The sequence below is a fragment of the Nothobranchius furzeri genome, chromosome 5 (genome assembly GCF_043380555.1).
Source record: "Nothobranchius furzeri strain GRZ-AD chromosome 5, NfurGRZ-RIMD1, whole genome shotgun sequence".
In the NCBI taxonomy this organism is placed as follows: Eukaryota; Metazoa; Chordata; class Actinopteri; order Cyprinodontiformes; family Nothobranchiidae; genus Nothobranchius; species Nothobranchius furzeri.
In genome coordinates this window covers 71,910,269-71,926,974 of record NC_091745.1, presented here as the reverse complement: position 1 = coordinate 71,926,974, position 16,706 = coordinate 71,910,269, and the positions used below count along the sequence as shown (strand labels likewise).

The 16,706-nt window shown below is 42.6% G+C and overlaps 2 protein-coding genes across 5 annotated transcripts in view; both read right to left on the bottom strand.

The window, feature by feature from the left end:
• Positions 1–551: 551 nt before the first annotated feature.
• mtf1 (metal-regulatory transcription factor 1) lies at positions 552–16,029 on the bottom strand. 2 transcript variants are annotated; one of them, XM_015950091.3, is made up of 11 exons: positions 15,927–16,029; positions 14,278–14,810; positions 11,379–11,617; positions 6,577–6,708; positions 6,286–6,359; positions 6,047–6,180; positions 3,810–3,887; positions 3,574–3,676; positions 2,848–3,497; positions 2,603–2,672; positions 552–1,195 (listed from the first exon to the last, which is right to left on the bottom strand). In XM_015950091.3, the coding sequence occupies exons 2-11, from the start codon at positions 14,746–14,748 to the stop codon at positions 720–722; spliced, it is 2,427 nt and encodes an 808-aa protein (XP_015805577.1). In that variant the 5' UTR covers positions 14,749–14,810; positions 15,927–16,029; the 3' UTR covers positions 552–719. The 2 variants fall into 2 exon arrangements, with proteins under 2 accessions (XP_015805577.1, XP_015805578.1); XM_015950092.3 differs by lacking the exon at positions 15,927–16,029 and adding an exon at positions 15,425–15,558.
• Positions 16,030–16,121: 92 nt separating this feature from the next.
• inpp5b (inositol polyphosphate-5-phosphatase B) overlaps positions 16,122–16,706 on the bottom strand; it is a 34,475-nt gene continuing 33,890 nt past the window's right edge. For all 3 annotated transcript variants that reach the window (XM_015950088.3, XM_015950089.3, XM_015950090.3), the window contains one exon: positions 16,122–16,535. In XM_015950088.3, coding sequence (XP_015805574.2) covers positions 16,426–16,535 — 110 coding nt within the window. In that variant the 3' untranslated portion in view covers positions 16,122–16,425. The remainder of the gene's footprint in view (positions 16,536–16,706) is intronic.

Genomic DNA, 16,706 nt, shown 5'->3' with positions numbered 1-16,706 from the left:
TGAAACCAGTTAAAAGGCTCAGTTGGAGTAGAAAACAGGTTGTTAGCATCATGTAGGAGGCCGTTTTAACCAGGCTAGATCACCATGGTAACAAACACTCAACTTCTAACTCCGTCTAAACCACTTGATATACAAATAAACTGTTTTGTTCGCTGATTCTTTTGATGGATTGAAACCTGTCATTAAGATCAATGTTTGGATTAAAACAAAGTTTGTGCTGAGCCAACTTAAACCAATAATGTTTAACCAGCTTCATAGTACCCCCCCCCTTATCTACAGTACAACGATATACAGACATGTTTTTGTTTCTCCTGCTCTGGTGCCTAACCCCAAAGACAGGAAATCATACAATATCAGTGCTTGGACAACACACTCGCTTCACTCAGTTATTGAGAATGTATATGAATAGATTTAATATATACAGACTTGTTTTCCACTGCAGTCGTTTGCATTAAAGCTGCCAAATCTCATCACGATAACAAATCCTGTTTCTACAAACCGTTACTCTGATGAGACTCGACTCAAGAGTTACTGATCTTTCCGATGTGTGTGCCTTTATATATATATATATATATATATATACACATACATATATATGTGAATTTGACAGGATGCACTGCAGGAAGAGAGGGACCTGTGCACGTCGCGAGAAAAGGCATCGCTTTGGTGAGTGATGCATGGTGTGAGTGAAACATGAACAGAAGGTGGTTGCTATTACTTTAAGGATCGCCGTCGGACGCCATGTTGAAGTCGTCTGCAACCAGCAGCAGCGCCTCGATGTTGGCGGCTGTTTCGGGGCTCTGTATGGAGAGGAAGTCCGAGACGTCCATGCTGGCTAACCCGTCGGGCGTGGGCAGGTTGGAGGCGGAGCTGCTCACTATCGCAGAGAACGGCTGAGCTGCGGTGGAGGAGGAAGAAGGAGGGGGGGTTTCTGGCCTCACCTCACCCACCTTTGAGGAAGACTTAGGGAGGCAGCATGAGGAAGATGAAGGAGCAGCCGGATGTTGTGGGGGCTCGGACGAGGGTGCAGGAGGGGGCTCCGAAGGTAGCTGCTGTGTTGGGGCTGAAATAACGGAGGTACTCGTTGCTTTCTTGTCTTTAGCGGAGTCTCTGCAGGCACACTGGCACTGGCAGGATTCCTCCTGTTTGATGATGATGACGGGAAGGCTGAGGCCGATCTGCTGGACGGAGTTTCCTGAAACACAAACAACCCGATCTCAGCTCCGATACGTCGTTCATAGGACTAGAAGATGTTGGCAGTCCTAAATGTTGCAGTGCCGTGTATCAATTCACCAATTTACTATGGATTTGATCCCGTTAAAGCGATAAAAACTCCACTAAAATGGCTTATTAATGATTTATGTAAATCAGTTTTTAAATAAATACAAAGTATGAAGAACACAGTGTGCCATTTTGTTCTGTTTCTTTGCTAAAAATTAGCTTATTTTGTCTCTTAGGCAAAATAAAGTTTGTGTGGTTTGTTTTGTTTGCCTTTTGTTCGTTATTTTTCATTCTGTTCTTTTTCTGGTTTACTTTTGAGAAAACACAGACAGAGCGCTTGCACACCAACAAAAACTAATTATTAGAAACAAAATTCAAACTTTTACGTTCAGGTATTCATGACTCACTGTGCTCAAGTAACATTATCTCAAACTGCTTTTTACTATTAGATGTTTTTGTGTCAAAGCGTTCATGTCTGAACGCTGCTTAGCTGAGATGATTAGCTGAACCCCTTCGTTTACACCGCTTCTTCCTGGGTATCTACAGCTGACAAACATACAGATTGGATACATTTTATACCTTCTGTCCTGCTTAAAGTAACAGAATTGTGGAGCAGGTAGGTGCCCTATAGAGGGTGATCCAAAATCAAGTGAGAACCTTCATCAGCACCTGTAGGGGGCACTCTTAAACTGCTTTATGGCTGTTAGTTGTAATGCTAGCAGTTAGCATTTTCAGTTTTCCGATAGTAAAAAAACACAAGAAGAAGAAAAGGAAGTTTGCTTTTTTGTTGGCATCATGGCGGAGCCCGTAAGTAAAAGTAAGAGAGTGATGTCTTTGGAGGTGAAGCAAAGAGCTAAAACAAGGGTGAACATCATCGCGGCCTACACTAGTTTGAGGGAGCTAAAGGAGGCTACAAAATCATGGACTGATAGTGACCTGGCTTTGTTGCTACTGGACTTGTAAGTAATATATTTTTGTCCAACAGTGTGGATCTTTTTACTTTGTGGATAATTTTAGTATTAGTTGGCTCCTGTTATTGTTAGCGCTAGCTACAGCGGGTTTGTTTACGACAGTTGTAATTCTACTTCCAACCAGTAGTGCAGAGGAGCAGGAAACTGCTGTGTTACTTTGAAGAAACAATGGTGTTACGCTGGTTCTATTTGTTTCTAATGTGTGTAGTTTTTATTGTGAACTGAAAAAATGTTTTCTTTCTAGCTAGGGACATATTAAATCAGTTAAGTTACTTAAGTGAATCGGTTTAAAAGTAAATTACTACTAAGTGACAATATTCTATAATTTATTAGCTGTTTCTGGAAAGATTTTCACAGTTTGAAAAGAAATGCAAAAACTAAATAAAACTGGTTCCTAAACTCTGGCTTACCAGCATTCCCTCCAACTGGTATGGCTGTAGTAAAAAAAACCTTTTCTACTTTTGGAGCTCCTTGGTGCATCTGCCAACAAACAAGCAATAATCAGATGAATGACAACAACATTTCCACGACAATTCTAGAATTATATTTGCTAAACACACACATATTTTCATTTTTGCCTGATTTTACTAACGGACTAAAATTGTAACAAACGTAAAAATTCTTGTCAGAAACGGCGAATGTAGGCACGACTCACTGCTTGCTCGGAGTTCTGCTGGCCGTTTGCACTGCTCAGGATCCACTGGAGGTTCTGGTCGGACATTACCAAGCTAGGCTGCAGCACGTTTGGGGTCGATGCGATGGTGACGGTGGCAGGGGGTGTAGCCAGACCAGGGCCGGTGTTAGTGACAGGATTGTTGGCCAAAGGCACAGGCTGTGCCACTGCTGCTACACCATCAGTTGAGATGACTGCAGCAGGAGCAGCAGGGTTCGGTGCTGCGGGCGTCGGTGCAGGCGCCACTGATGGATGAACAGGGATGGGTGGTGGTAGAGGAGTGTTCTGTGTTGCACTTTCTGACTGCAGGAATGGGGGTGGTAGTGCCACATAGTGCTGCTGGCTGACATGGTTTGGTGCTTGGACAGGAGCCTGAGGCACATCTGAGATCTGCTGAGACCCACTTAGCGGTATGAAAGGGGGAGTCTGCGTGGAGCTGGCGGTAACGGTAACAGGAGCAGAAGTGGGAGCCTGTGAGGAAGAGTTCTCGCCGTGCTCGGCTGAAGGCTCCATGACAGCAGCGTTGTGGGAGGATGAGGAGGTAGGATTGACAGAGAAAGAGATGACAGGCGAGGCATCGGTCACTCCGGGCTGACTGGAGGTTTCCAAGTTGAAGGTTTCTGAAAGGCTCTCTGAGGGAAAAATAAACACATAAAAGCTCCATCGGGACAAAAACGTCCAGTAACAGCAAAAACGAGGTTTTCTCACGGTTAGGATGGGCATCGTCCTGGCTGATGCTATTTTCAGGACTCTGGAACATGAGTTCGAAGATTTTCACAGGGGTCACGTTGTTGAGGTCCAAGTTTTGAGTCTGTAATTAAGTCAAATTTAAGAACAAGGATTAGTTAAATGTGTCCCTGTTAAAGAACTAAAATGTACCATCATGCTTTTACCACTTTAATGCATAAGACATTAAATATTAATGAGTCAAAAACGATGCTAACGTTATGGATGTTCTCTCGTAGCTCTGAGTCGGTCGAGATGAGACTCAGGTCACTGAGGCACAGCGAGTGATTAGCATCCTGTAAATAAACAAATCACAGTCAAAACAACAACGCCAGATCAGTAGTTGAGCCAACTAAAGAGGGAAAAGATGTGTAATATAAGTTAATGCTACATTTTACTCAGTAAACTTTACAAGAATACTGCAGTAATAACAGATCAGAACCGTAGGATGTCTACTGAGAACAGAAAATCATAATTTTTATAAACATTGTGGTATCAAAGAGTCTTAGACACCATGTGCTTCAAATCAGAAATGTTATATTTCAGTGGTGCCTAGTCCTTGTCATGGAAGTGTGCTACCCAGCATGTTTGAGTTGTTTCCCTGCTACAAAACACCTGATTCAATGGTTGAATCATCTTTTCTGCAGCTCATAAAGCCCGTTAATCACCTGCTGATTAAAACCAGGTGTGTTGGAGCAGAAAAACCTCTAAAACATGCTGCACAGAGGTCCTCCAGGACCAGGATTGGGCAGAATTTAATTACTAGAACCCGTTTTCAAAGTTTAGCACTCTTATTTACAACTACAACAGATCACACGACAGGAAGAAGACAGAGTTAGAAGATGATACGATATGGAGCTTTATAGCATTGTATTAAAAAAATAATATAAAATAACTTGAACCATTTAATGATTGGAATCATAAATGGGGATTTTCCCCAAGAACAGGGGTCGGCAACCTGTTCCCATCAAACAGCCATTATTACCCGTTTCCCACAGTAAAGAAAACACTGGGAGCCACAGCAGCTGCGGCGTTGTGGGCGGGGCCTACCCTCAGACAGCAGAGAGCTGCTTTAACCAATCACAACAGGTGACAGCAGCCAGTACCGGTCGCTCGTGTACGTCAAAGTTATCTTTCATAAGACGATAATCAATAAAACGATTTATATAAAGATGATCCAGAAGTTGTAGCCCGTCTCTGCCTACAATATTTTGATATTTTTCACCCTGTTGGTGGTTTTACTGAGCAGGTGCCACTTTTGTCATACGTTTCTTTTTAAAACATGTTTAGACTGTTCAGAATACAAATCCAGGCTCTGTCACGTTTGATTGTTGGAATTAAACTTTGTAGGTGGGGAAGGTCAGAAAAGGATCCGATCATTTTGTTTTTCCCTCATTTACAGCGACGGATATAAAGGCGCAGTGCGCCTGGCTCTGGTGTTAACCAAGTTAAATTATATCTCTTTGCAACTATTTTCACAAGAAAACAGAACAGTTAAAAGCAGGGCTTGCGTTGACCGGATAGTTCCCGTATGTGACTATTTATTTTGACGGAGAAAGAATAGAAAGAATTACCCCGACGCAAGCAGACGAACTGACATTTTATTCTACGCACATCGCAGATGTAGCTAAATCACTCAAGAAAAGATTCCCATCTGAACATCTGAGCTGGACACTGCTCAGCGCAGCTCACTGTGAGCGCGTATGTACGGTGCACAGCGAGCTGAAGATGTGGAGAGGGGCTTGGAGCGCGTCGCAGAACCAGAGCGCATGCGGGAAGCTTCATCCGACTGAAGAGAGACTTGTCACTTAGAAAATGTTCCCTGATTATGAAACTTTGGCTGAATAGCGCTTGTTCCTGTCTCCAATGTGGTGACGCATCCATGAGCCTGTCTGAGGAGAGTCCCAGAATCTCACATCCTCTTCAGCTCAGAAAGCGCCTATATGATTACGCACAAGCGTGACCCGTCAACCCGGTCTCACAGTTAGACCGGGTTGGAACTGTTCAGGTTTACGCAGACAATCTTTACATATAGAATCGGCTTACAGATGTAAAATTAATGCAGTAAAATATAAAGCATTTTATTTAAATATCCATTCATTATTTTACAAGCACAGAGAGCCGCATCAGATGGATGGAAGAGCCGCAGGTTGCCGACCCCCGCCCAAGAAGAATAAGATGCACCTATATTTAGTAAAAACTATAAATACAATATCTGACTCTTAATATCGCGGCCGTTTCCACATAGGCCCAGATACGTTCCATCTAGTCGTAAAGCAGGATGCGTGTGTGTCAAACATAAACACACATTGTGTCTAAAAACCTGCAAGTGGATTAACTCAATAACAGCTGGTGGATAATAGGAAGAACACACTCTTGCTGCTTCGAAAACAATTAAACCATCTGTGGGAAGCAAATGTCCCACATTCTTAGACGCTGCTGCGCCATGACTCACTTCGGAGTGTGGATGGGTGAGGGTGATGGTGAAGGGCTGATCCTTGTCGTGGCCTCGGATGTGACTCTTCAGACTGTACTGGCTGCTGAACGTCTTCTCACAGCCGTCGCTGGGACAGTTGAACGGCTTCTCCCCTGAGAAGGAGAAGAACGTCACAGGAAAACAGCTAAATACCTCAAGTTCTATCCTCCGCGTTCTCGCTAACACTGATCTGAGCTAAACGGGCCAAAACGACATACCCGTGTGTGTCCGCACGTGCGTTTTGAGATGATGACTAGCAGCAAAGGCCTTCCCACAGCCATCGTGGTCACAACTGAAAGAAAAAGAAGAGTCAGAATAACTTAGCACGAACTCCATCCACACAGTGGGTTTGATCATTATTCTGGAGAAGGGTGAAGGATTTCACGACCACGTGTGCACACACTGGAGAACAGGCCGTTTCCACTGCCTTTGAGCATCTATTAGTATTCCATTCCTTTCTACTTTAGTCAGGAGGGCGTTAAAGCAGGTGTTATAATGGAAATGCTCACCGAAATGGCTTCTCCCCAGTGTGAGTGCGAATGTGCTTCCTCAAGTCGCTGAGTGTGGTAAAGTACTTTGTGCATCCCTCTGATTCGCAGTTGAATGTCTTGCCTGTGTGAAGTCTCTGGTGTGCCTTTAGCCTGCAGAGGCAATCAAGTGTGTTTCATTACCCTCGCCCCAAAGACTTGAAGGAAACAAAGTAAACGCAGCAAACGTGTTTAGTATTTTGTTTTTTTAAATGTTCATCACTCAGATAGAAAAAAAAACAGCCTCTAAAAATATGATAAACAGAAATAACAGCTGATCAGAGACTAACAACACAGTTAAGAGGTAGTGTGAGAGCACAATCGTTGCAACGATCCTCCACCCCAGCATGGCATTAGACGGCTACCTGGAGTTACAGAGCAGTGATGCTACTGGTGCAACGCCATTATACATGCGACATGTCGTGTCATAGCAACTAGACCAATACAGCGCTGGTCTGGTACGATTCCCGCCGAAACCTAAATGTGTTTTGGGTAAGGGGCTTGGGAACTCCATCAGAGCTGTCATGGTCGTAGTATTTAACTTTATTTATCACTGAACTCATCTTTGAGTAGACGAAGAAAAAAAATACAAGATACAACTCCCTGAAGTAATAACGTTCAACTCTTCCTTGACAAATCCTTTAAAAAAAACAAAGTGTTTGTGCTATTTTAATATTCAAAATGAAAGGTTCCTCTTTTTAATTATGCTGAGTGACTAAAATAACAGACTAGAATACTAGAAAAACTAATTACTAACTTAAGTCAGTGACAGGATTAAGAACTTACAAGCCAACATCAGAATATTCCCTCAAAATATAAAAGCAATTCTAGACACTTAATATTTCCTTAATTTAGGTTTCAGAATCATTTCCTTTAAATCTACAGAGGAAGATACAATGACATGAAGATGTTTTAGAATAAGAATGACGCCCAGTGTTCTCCTTTCTGATCACAGACCTCAAGTCCAGAACAAACCCCTCTACTAGAGCCCTGCACTGGAGCCCTAGGCCCTCGGGTCGGCCCGGCCCCGACGGCCCGAGGGCCGGGCTTCGGGCCAACGACTGTGTAATTACCTCGGACACGGGCAGGGCGCCTTTATTTTTAATCGAATTCATAAAAAATAACTGAAACACGAACGCAGCAGCACCTGCCTGCTTCTCACGCTCTGGCACCCGTTAGCTCAGTTGAGGTCTGTGTGGTTTATAAACGCGCCTATATAAACAAATTCTCTAACTGCTGATTGGAACATGTGCCCCTATTCTAATACGCCATTTTATGTCCACTTTGATGTGTCAGAAACATTCGTTTATTCTCATGAAAACGACAGCATTCTGTTTTTCTGAGAATAAATTTGCTCTGCAGTTAAAAAAAATGCAGCATTCACTGCTGTTTTTTTTTCTAACTGGAGAGCGCATTTTCAGAGCGGCAGGTTAAATATACAAACGCTATATTAATTGGGGGCGTTTATTTATTAATCTGCCGCTCTGAAAATGCGCTCTGCAGTTAGAAAATTAGAATGCTGCTTGTTTTTCTAATTACACAAGAGAGCATTTTCAGAGCAGATTAAATTTACAAACGCATCCAATTAATATGGTGCTCGTAAATTTCATCTGCCGCTCAGAAAAATATGCTCCGTTAGAAAAAAAAGCTGCATTGATGCCGTTTTTCTTTCTTTTTTTTTTTTTACCGCAGAACGCTTCCCACAGATAATTAGAATGCTGAGCATTCTATCACGCTAAAACATAATGAAAGGTTAAAAAAAAAAAGTCGTCTCGGGTCGGGCCAGAGAACCCCGAAAACCTTTTCGGACCGGGTCGGGCTGGGGCTCCACCCCCTCGGGCCAGGCCGGACACAGGCTCAGATTTTAGGCCCGTGCAGGGCTACACCCTCTACCTTTTTATTTTAACGCATGAACAAAGCTGCAGTTAAGAGCCAGAGAGATTATGCAGCAACTGGTAGGTCTAAACTCTAACCACATCTACCCAAACAACTTCAGATGAGTTCTGAAGTTCTGGATCACGACGGTCCTGGAGAGGCTGTTATTGGTCTACTTAAGTAGATAAGTGGGCACCTTTCGGGATCTGACAGAGCCCGAGTTAATGGTGCCATCATCTACAATTTTCAGAAAGCCCATTCTGAGGAGCACCAAGCAGGTAAGACGTGAAACGCTCCAGAAAATAAAGTGAATGCCTCCACTACTGATAGGATTGTTGCCCATCAACCAGACAGACAGACCAGTTACTGAAACTAAAAGGCATTGCATTACTTTGGGACTATAATATAAATAACAGGTAAAGCACAAGTACAAGAAAATAACATTGTAAGGACAAAGAATGGTCGTGTTTAGGAGCATACAGAATCTTGGTCTTCCATAGAAAAACACCCACTGTGACACGGGGACAGGGATTCTCTAGGAGACGTTAGAATCATACCTGTGCTCAGAAGAGAGGAAGAAAAGGGAAACAAAAAGAAATGGAGTACAGTTAAAGGCATGGCAGAGGATGTTTCTGAATTTCAGGAAAGAACCGCCCTCTCCACGTTTTGAAAAAACGCACAAGAGAGAGAACGCCCAGTTATCCTCGTGCACGCTGTTTACAAGTAGCTGCCAGCCTTGCAGACAACTTCTTCTAGCGGTAATCTGAAATTAATCCCTCCAAATAGCGTGCTGAACTTTAGCTTACACGTCGAGCAGAAAACCGGTGATGGGTGCGTTTGTGGGGAGCCCAACCTTCGCTTTGCGCAGGAAGTGAAAACTACCCAGCAACAAGCACGTACCACGATGGCCTTGCGTGAATGGTTCACCAGAATGATTGACAGTTATGTGGACTAATGGTACAGATGATCCACCCAAAAGAAAAAGATCCTTTGCTAAGTTCAAAAGAGCAAAACTAGCTAAACTTGCTAATTGTTTTCATCATCTGTAACGTCTGAAACCAGCTTAAAGCCACTCATGAATTTTCATCCAAAGTCAATTATGCTTAACTTTTTTTTTAAATCCAGATGGTTACACTCCAGACAGTCTAATCCTCTGGCTGAACAACAGCCGCTGCTGGATGGTTTAAAACGTTTGGACCAGTTTATCTTAACTCATCAGTCTGACAAACTTCTCTAAAATCTGGACGACTGAGGTCTCAGCTCCCATCCACCCATATCCACTAATAGTTTAGCTGAGACAACCCACCTTCTGGTAGAAGATATTCTTTACTTGTAATTCCTCCTTCAATTAATTTCAATTTGTCCCCAATTCTGAATTTAATTATTTTTAGTTAACACTAAAAATCTTAAATTCATCCTCTGTTCTCACGTCCAAAAACCTCTAATTCAGATCTCAGCAATTCTACCCGTTTAAAATCACAAGACAACATGGCGGTCATAACCACAACTGGGTGTTTTTTTAACAGATTACACTTTAATCCTGAGATTATTTACAAAAAGTGACAGAGCAAACTGGACATCCTGCAGGGTTTCCCTTACATAGGCGTAGCCGTGGCGGCCCGCCGCGGCTGAAATCTTACCGCCACGCCTACAAGATCCCAAGTTTTATTTTTTTTTTTTTTTGCGCTGTTTCCCGAAGAAGCAGCGGGAACTACTATGTTGTCGCTTGTGATCACAGCCGGCGGGCAGCAAGGAGGAGCAGGCAGAGCAAGGTGCAGTTACAGCATAAGTTACTGAGTTTAAAATTAGAAAGGTAGCAGTGGATATACATAATGCTTGTTGGTTTACTTGTTTCAATAGCATTAAGATAAACGAGTGTTGACGATCTTGACAAGGTTTCCTCCAGTGCTTATTAGGCCAGATTTTCCTCCCCCCACCAGGCTAAGCATCACTTATTCATGTAAAATTTATTTATTTTTTCATGTCTGACTTTAACCTCATCTAATACTGTATTACGGCGAGAGCGCAACTGCGACAACTTAAGATCGATGTGTGAGCAGCCTGAGAGGTCGGGTGTTTTTATCTGAACCCTTAAAACCTCCAGCAGGCTACGCTGCACTATTGACGTGTTAGCGCTCGGCGCTAACAACTTAGCGACGTGACATGTCTCGGAGAAAGCGTAAAAACACGTTGGACACTTCTTCTGAAGCGGGAAAATAACGCTTCTCTTAAGCAGAGCACAACGTTGCCCCGGCTCGTTCACGGCCGAGCGGGTACCGGACTGAGCTCGATAACATTAACCCAGCACAGCCACTGGGTCGTTGGAGCTGCCCCGTGACTGCCTGATGGAAAACCAGCGGGTTTCATCAGACTCGTAAAGTTTCTTGTTTTTGCTGGGGACCCCCTGTATTTTACCGCTCCCTCCTGCAGTCTTCCCCTATTACAATTTAAAATGATTCTGTAAACTCCGTGTATCAATAGAAAAAATCTCTGCCTCTGCCAGCTGCAGTAAATGTAGTCTCCAAATAATAAATAAGAGGTGCATTCATCCGTGTATCTCCTTTGATCCGCATTAGTGATATTTTCAGCACCAAAACAGTGAAGCAAAGAAAGATTCCTGAGTTTGTTAGTAATTTTATTAATTAGGTGCATCTGACCTGTTCTATTTTTCTCTGAAATGAGATCAAATCAGTGCTTCTATGGGTTGTCTCCAATCTGCACTGGAAATTTTTACTTTATTTAGAGACTTGTCATAATCCCCCCCCCCCCCGCCACAGCTGGAAAAATTCCTAGGGGAAACACTGTCCTGAGAAAGGGGGCTTCCAGAACAATGTTGAAAACCAGAACCACAGCTGCACCTGCCACATTACTGTTAAACAGAAACACTACGAGGGGATTAGAAAGCTCACCTGTATAGAGTGTTAAAGGCCTTTTCACAGCCTTGCACGTCGCACTCGAAAGGCTTCTCCTTGGTGTGAACCCGAACGTGGATTTTCAGACTATATGAGGTGAGAAAGGCCTTTCCGCAGCCTTGTTGATTACACACAAATGTGTACTCGCCACGGTGCGTCTTCTGGTGCGTACGCAGATTTCCTGCTGTGCTGTACGTCCTTGTGCAGCCTTCAAATGTGCACTGATAGCGCTTTACCTAAAGAAAAAACACAACAAAACAGAAAATAGGTCAAATTTAAAACAACCCCATCAAATAAAAATAAATCATGGGCTAAACAGGTTGTTGGTGGAGCTCAGAGGTAATCAGCCTTGATGTATGATGAGACAAAAGGCGTCAGTGCGACCTTTCGGAGGGGACTCGGTGACTCAGCCACATGTCAGCATTCGAAGTTGTTGAGCATAAACGACAGCAAAGATGACTACCCCCCCCCCCCCCACACACACACACACACACACAAACACACACTGCAATTCACTCTATTCAATTCTGTTTCACAGCACTGATGTCCGGCGCTCTGTGGCAGTTTCCCCGCTCGCCTCTCGCACAAACACCCCAGGGCAGTGAGAATAATGGCAGCCTATTCACCTCTTAGACAAAAGCTATCGCTCAGTGAAAACACAAAGCCAGGAGGAAGCTCGTGGATGGTCTTCTTCTCTTTCAGCTGACATGACCCTAACTTATTCTTCTTAATACTGTCTGAGCAGCCAAAACACAACACCACATGAAAGCAAGAAAAATGAGATTACAACACGCTTAATGAATCAGTGAAGAACATCCTACAATGCTAATGCAACCAGTGTTCTCACAAAATCCCCAAGAGCCTTCTGGTAGTGCATCGTAGCTCTTACACTGACATAATATCACAGCTGTTCAAGCTTTTATTCCTACAAACTCTGAGTGATGGGCAGTCGAAAGCCTTTTATTTTTGTTATTAGTATGTGGGAAGGGCATTTGTTAAGCAAATATCCTCGCGGGATGCCAGTTTAAGCGGGCAGCTCAGACTTGTTCTCATCTCCCACAAAATAGAGTCTTTTACACCATCAGTTTGATCAGCGTGACAGCGTTGCAAGCTCTTGCCTCCCACGTGCAAAAAGGATAACCATGCTGTTATGCAATAATTAGGTAAATCAGCATGACTGCATTAATAACACTGTGCTCAATGTTGAACTTTCAGAGAGGTGTCTGGTGTTTCTATCCTCTTTTGTACCTGTAGAAAAGGAGGCTGAACTTTTTTGTTAATTCGACAGGAGCCCTATTGACCCTTCGCACCGACGTCACCTAATCATGTGGGTCCACCATGGTGGACGGCAAAAGCATGTAAACAGTGAGCGACACGAGTACTAAACAGAGGAAAAAGTAGAGCCTGAAATTGTGTCTGCGATCAAAACAAAAACAAAACTCCTCCAGCGTTCCTTCAACTAGTTCATGCCCAGTTCAGTTATCAGAAAAAGTAGCTCATCTAGCGGGGGCGCACAGAGAGCGGTATGTTAACTAACTTACCAACGTTAGCTTACGTTCTCTCTGCAGCTGTTCACCGATGTAAACATGTTGCTGACTTTGCCTAAATTCACCCCTCTGGATTTATAACTTTATGTTATAAACAGCGTTTCACTTTACACCAAAGCTGATTTTTAAAAAGCCCGGATCCCTACCAGCTTCTGTTGCTGGTGGTGTTACCGGGTTCAGCTGCTGCTCTCACACCGCAATGAGAAGATCTCTGAGCGCCGACGCGCATATAAATAAATAACGTAATTTTAACACACGTAATCATACATCGGAGCTTTAATATTGTTAATAATTATCTCACTTTACACAACAGTGGACGGAGCGCAGCCTCCGTGGTGAAATACCCATCCATCAGGATTATCAATAACTTGTATAAACACATCACATCTATCCCTGTCCCCGTCTTCCTCGTGAAATAAATTAATGTTAATCTTACCCGATAAAAACACGTTCGCTGCAAATCTGAGGGCTGCTAGTCCGCTTGATTGATTGATCGCTGCAGTTCATCTCCGTCCTCAGTCTCCATCAAAGTTATTAATAAAACAAAACGAGTTGAGTTTGCATCCTTGTCTCTTAGTGCAGCCGACCACGCAGCAAGCTAAAACCATTTTACTGTCAAATCAACTAAATAAAAGCGATAAAAGGCTACAAACTGGCTTGTTTTGACTACCTTCACTGGAATTTCTATGGGTGTAAACTGTCTTTTTGCCATCCATCATGGCGAAGGGGGCGGGCACATGAGTGGCGTGACGTCACCTGCAAAGGGTCAATACAGCTTTATTTTTGTTCTGCTATTAAAAAAAATAGCAGCTTAATCTCCAAAGGTTTAAGGCAATGGTTGAGACTGCATTCAGAGTCTGATGGTCTGAAGCCAAGAGACTTAAAACTGATATGGTTTTGGGCCAAATATCAGGGCACCTGCTTAGCCCAATGTTACTAAGTAATTTGAGATCTATATGTGCAGGCTAATTGGACATTTGTACGTCTTTGACCCTTGCACAGTGACATCTGTGCATAGACCCGAGGGACGTGGACAAAACAGACAATCAATTGGCTTTTCTACTTAATGAGCAAACAAAACAATAAAGCACCTTATTCAACAAGTAGAAGGTAATTCTGTTGGAAACGCTTTTGCTACAATATGCATCACAACCTGTATGGAAATTTGAATTGTCAGGAAAATCTATAAAGTTTGCCCTTTTGTTGATCCATTAGCTTTAGTGACTGGGAGAGCTTGCACAAACCAACTACTGCTACATAGACTCACAACAATCCAGGACTCTGTAACCCAACAACCATATTATACGTTTCATCAGTACCTTTGAATTAAAGGATACGCACAAGCTTACCTCTCTCTGTTTGGTCTCTGGACACTCCGAGTGCAACGTGAGTGTAGCCCCCTCGATGTTACGTGGCATTGGCGTGGAGCCTGGATTTATCGTGAACTGGATCTGATCCGGAGAAATTGTATGGTGCACATAACCCTGCAACATCCCATCAGGATCAGCCATAAAGGCCAGAGGCCCCTCCTCCTCATCAGCATCCCCCTCCCCTTCTGTCAGAAAGGTGACTCCATCTTCATCCCCACCACAGTGACCCTCCTCTTCTCCTTCCTCATCCAGTCGAATGGGGTCACGCTCAATCAGCACCGTGGTGCGGTCGTACACTCGACCGGACGAGGAAGAAGGTTCAGCAATCAGATCTCCATCCTTGTCAAAGTGGTTCTTGTCATCTTCTTCTTCTTCGTCTTCTCGCTCCAGGTGATCCACCGCCACCTCAAAGTACATGGACGCCTCCGTTTGAGGGCCATTCTCACTCATGGTCCCCCGGTGCCTACCCTTCTTTTGCAAGGACTGCACACCCTCACTTTAAAAATCACAACCTGCAAAGTAAATTGGCCCAAGTTAGTTTTGGGAAGAGAGTTGGCTTAAATAACTTAAACTACGATTTAGAAACGCCAAAAGTTTAAATTCAACTGGACAAACACTGAAGTCAGACTTCGAACCTGTTCACCGCGACGATATTTGCTGATCTAATGAATGCCATTCACTCAGAACAAAAGTTATTTACATAAAATCCCTGCTCGAATACACAAAGTATGTTTGTCTATCCTTGCTTCCTAAAACGCACTTTTGACAGCCAAATATACCTGTAGGAAAACGAACTAAAATGAATTGTCAGTTTAATAATAAGAAGAAAATGCATACAGTGATCCCTTACTTTTAAAGGACAACGTAGCCTCGTTTAGAGAAACTAATGCAACTTTATCTGGAACTTTCCAAAGTCAATGAAGTAACGAATCAAGAAGGTTGGACTCAAACCCAATCTCAGACGCCTGATCCGACAACAAAACTCGTCCTGTTAGCTCTCACACGTCATTTGTGTCTGAATAAAAGATGCTACACTTTTGACAGTAATGTCACCCAACTTTTCCATTTAACCATCATCGACACACGGCTAGCATTTCACTATAGCTCAATAACACGAAGGTCTCACCAGAAAGTCAAGCGCTGCCAAGGCTTTAAGTCCAGGCTGGAAAGTTACTAAAGATTAATTGAAAATATAGAAACTTTTAACTAAATGTCACAGACTGTATACAGAGCACAAACACCGTATTAGTAGACTCTGACAGAAGCTAAAACTAATCTGATATTTCAGATTACTATAACGTCCCTCGGTTAACCGTTTAGCGTCTTTCGAATTATTTAGCCTTCTTGGCTATATTGAGAAACAAGTCATATTTTTGTGTTTAACTAGTTAGTTAAAATGACCAAAATAAACGTTAGCTTGTTAGAATTGCGCAACCTGCGAACTACCACACATTTCCCTACATGTTAGCAACAATTTCGCTCGTTGCTAAGCTAACTGCTAGCAGCGCTAATGTCGACAGTTGACATCCGCCGTGCAGCAGGACAGCAGTTTTCACGCTTAAAAATAATAAAAACACGCACGGAAACCAAAGTAAACAGGCTAAAAGAAAATGACATTAAATATTTACCTTTGTTTAAATGTATGTTTCCTAAGCTCTTGTAAGCAATTTCTTATCTCCTCCCAACAGTGGGATACCATACGTCACAGATTATAGCTATTCGTGATGAATTATGGGAAATTAAAAATACCAATATTTATAATAGGACTAAAACAATATTAAACACCAAAGGCATTACATTGTTAAAATTATTCATGAGACTGAGGGGTTTAAACGTTTAATATGAGTAAATTTATAAAAAAAATATTGACAAATCTTTTTCTGACAGATTTTCTATAAAAACATTCTAATAGAATTTATTCTTTAAATAAAATTCACAAACATTTAAATGTTCAGCTTCTACATGTGCTCAATAACATACAACACTCTGTGCATGATCAAGTAAATAAAAATGTTTGTGAACTAATATCAAATTATCTCACAATTAAGACATTACACAATTACATGGTTACAGTTCTCGTCAAATACTGGGCTTTGTGGATTTTAGTGTTCGTCTTCATTACTCCATCTACGAAGAGCCGTGGTTCAGGAAATGCTGAAAGAACTCTTGAGTCTTCCTCTTTTCTGCAAGATCCTGTTTCGAAGGTGACCTCAGAATCAAGGAGGCAAAAATGGTGGCTGTGCACGGACAGACATTTAATATTAATACTGTAGAGGTTTAGAAATGTGCCGAAATATTTGGCCAAATATGCATAACTTATATATTTTTATTTCTACTTTCATGTTTGTCAGTTTCACTACTCTTGCTCAACATGCTTAGCCTAGTGAACTAGATCAAATTCTTGCTTT

What these genes read in the sequence shown, in the direction of transcription:
- mtf1 (XM_015950091.3), bottom strand. Translation starts at nt 14,748, where the DNA reads ATGAGTGAGAATGGCCCTCAAACGGAGGCGTCCATGTACTTTGAGGTG. An exon ending in GCACGTGCGGACACACACGG is followed by an intron (nt 6,181 to 6,285) that starts GTATGTCGTTTT and finishes TCTCCTTCTCAG; the next exon opens with GGGAGAAGCCGTTCAACTGT. An exon ending in GGACGATGCCCATCCTAACC is followed by an intron (nt 3,498 to 3,573) that starts GTGAGAAAACCT and finishes TTTTTCCCTCAG; the next exon opens with AGAGCCTTTCAGAAACCTTC.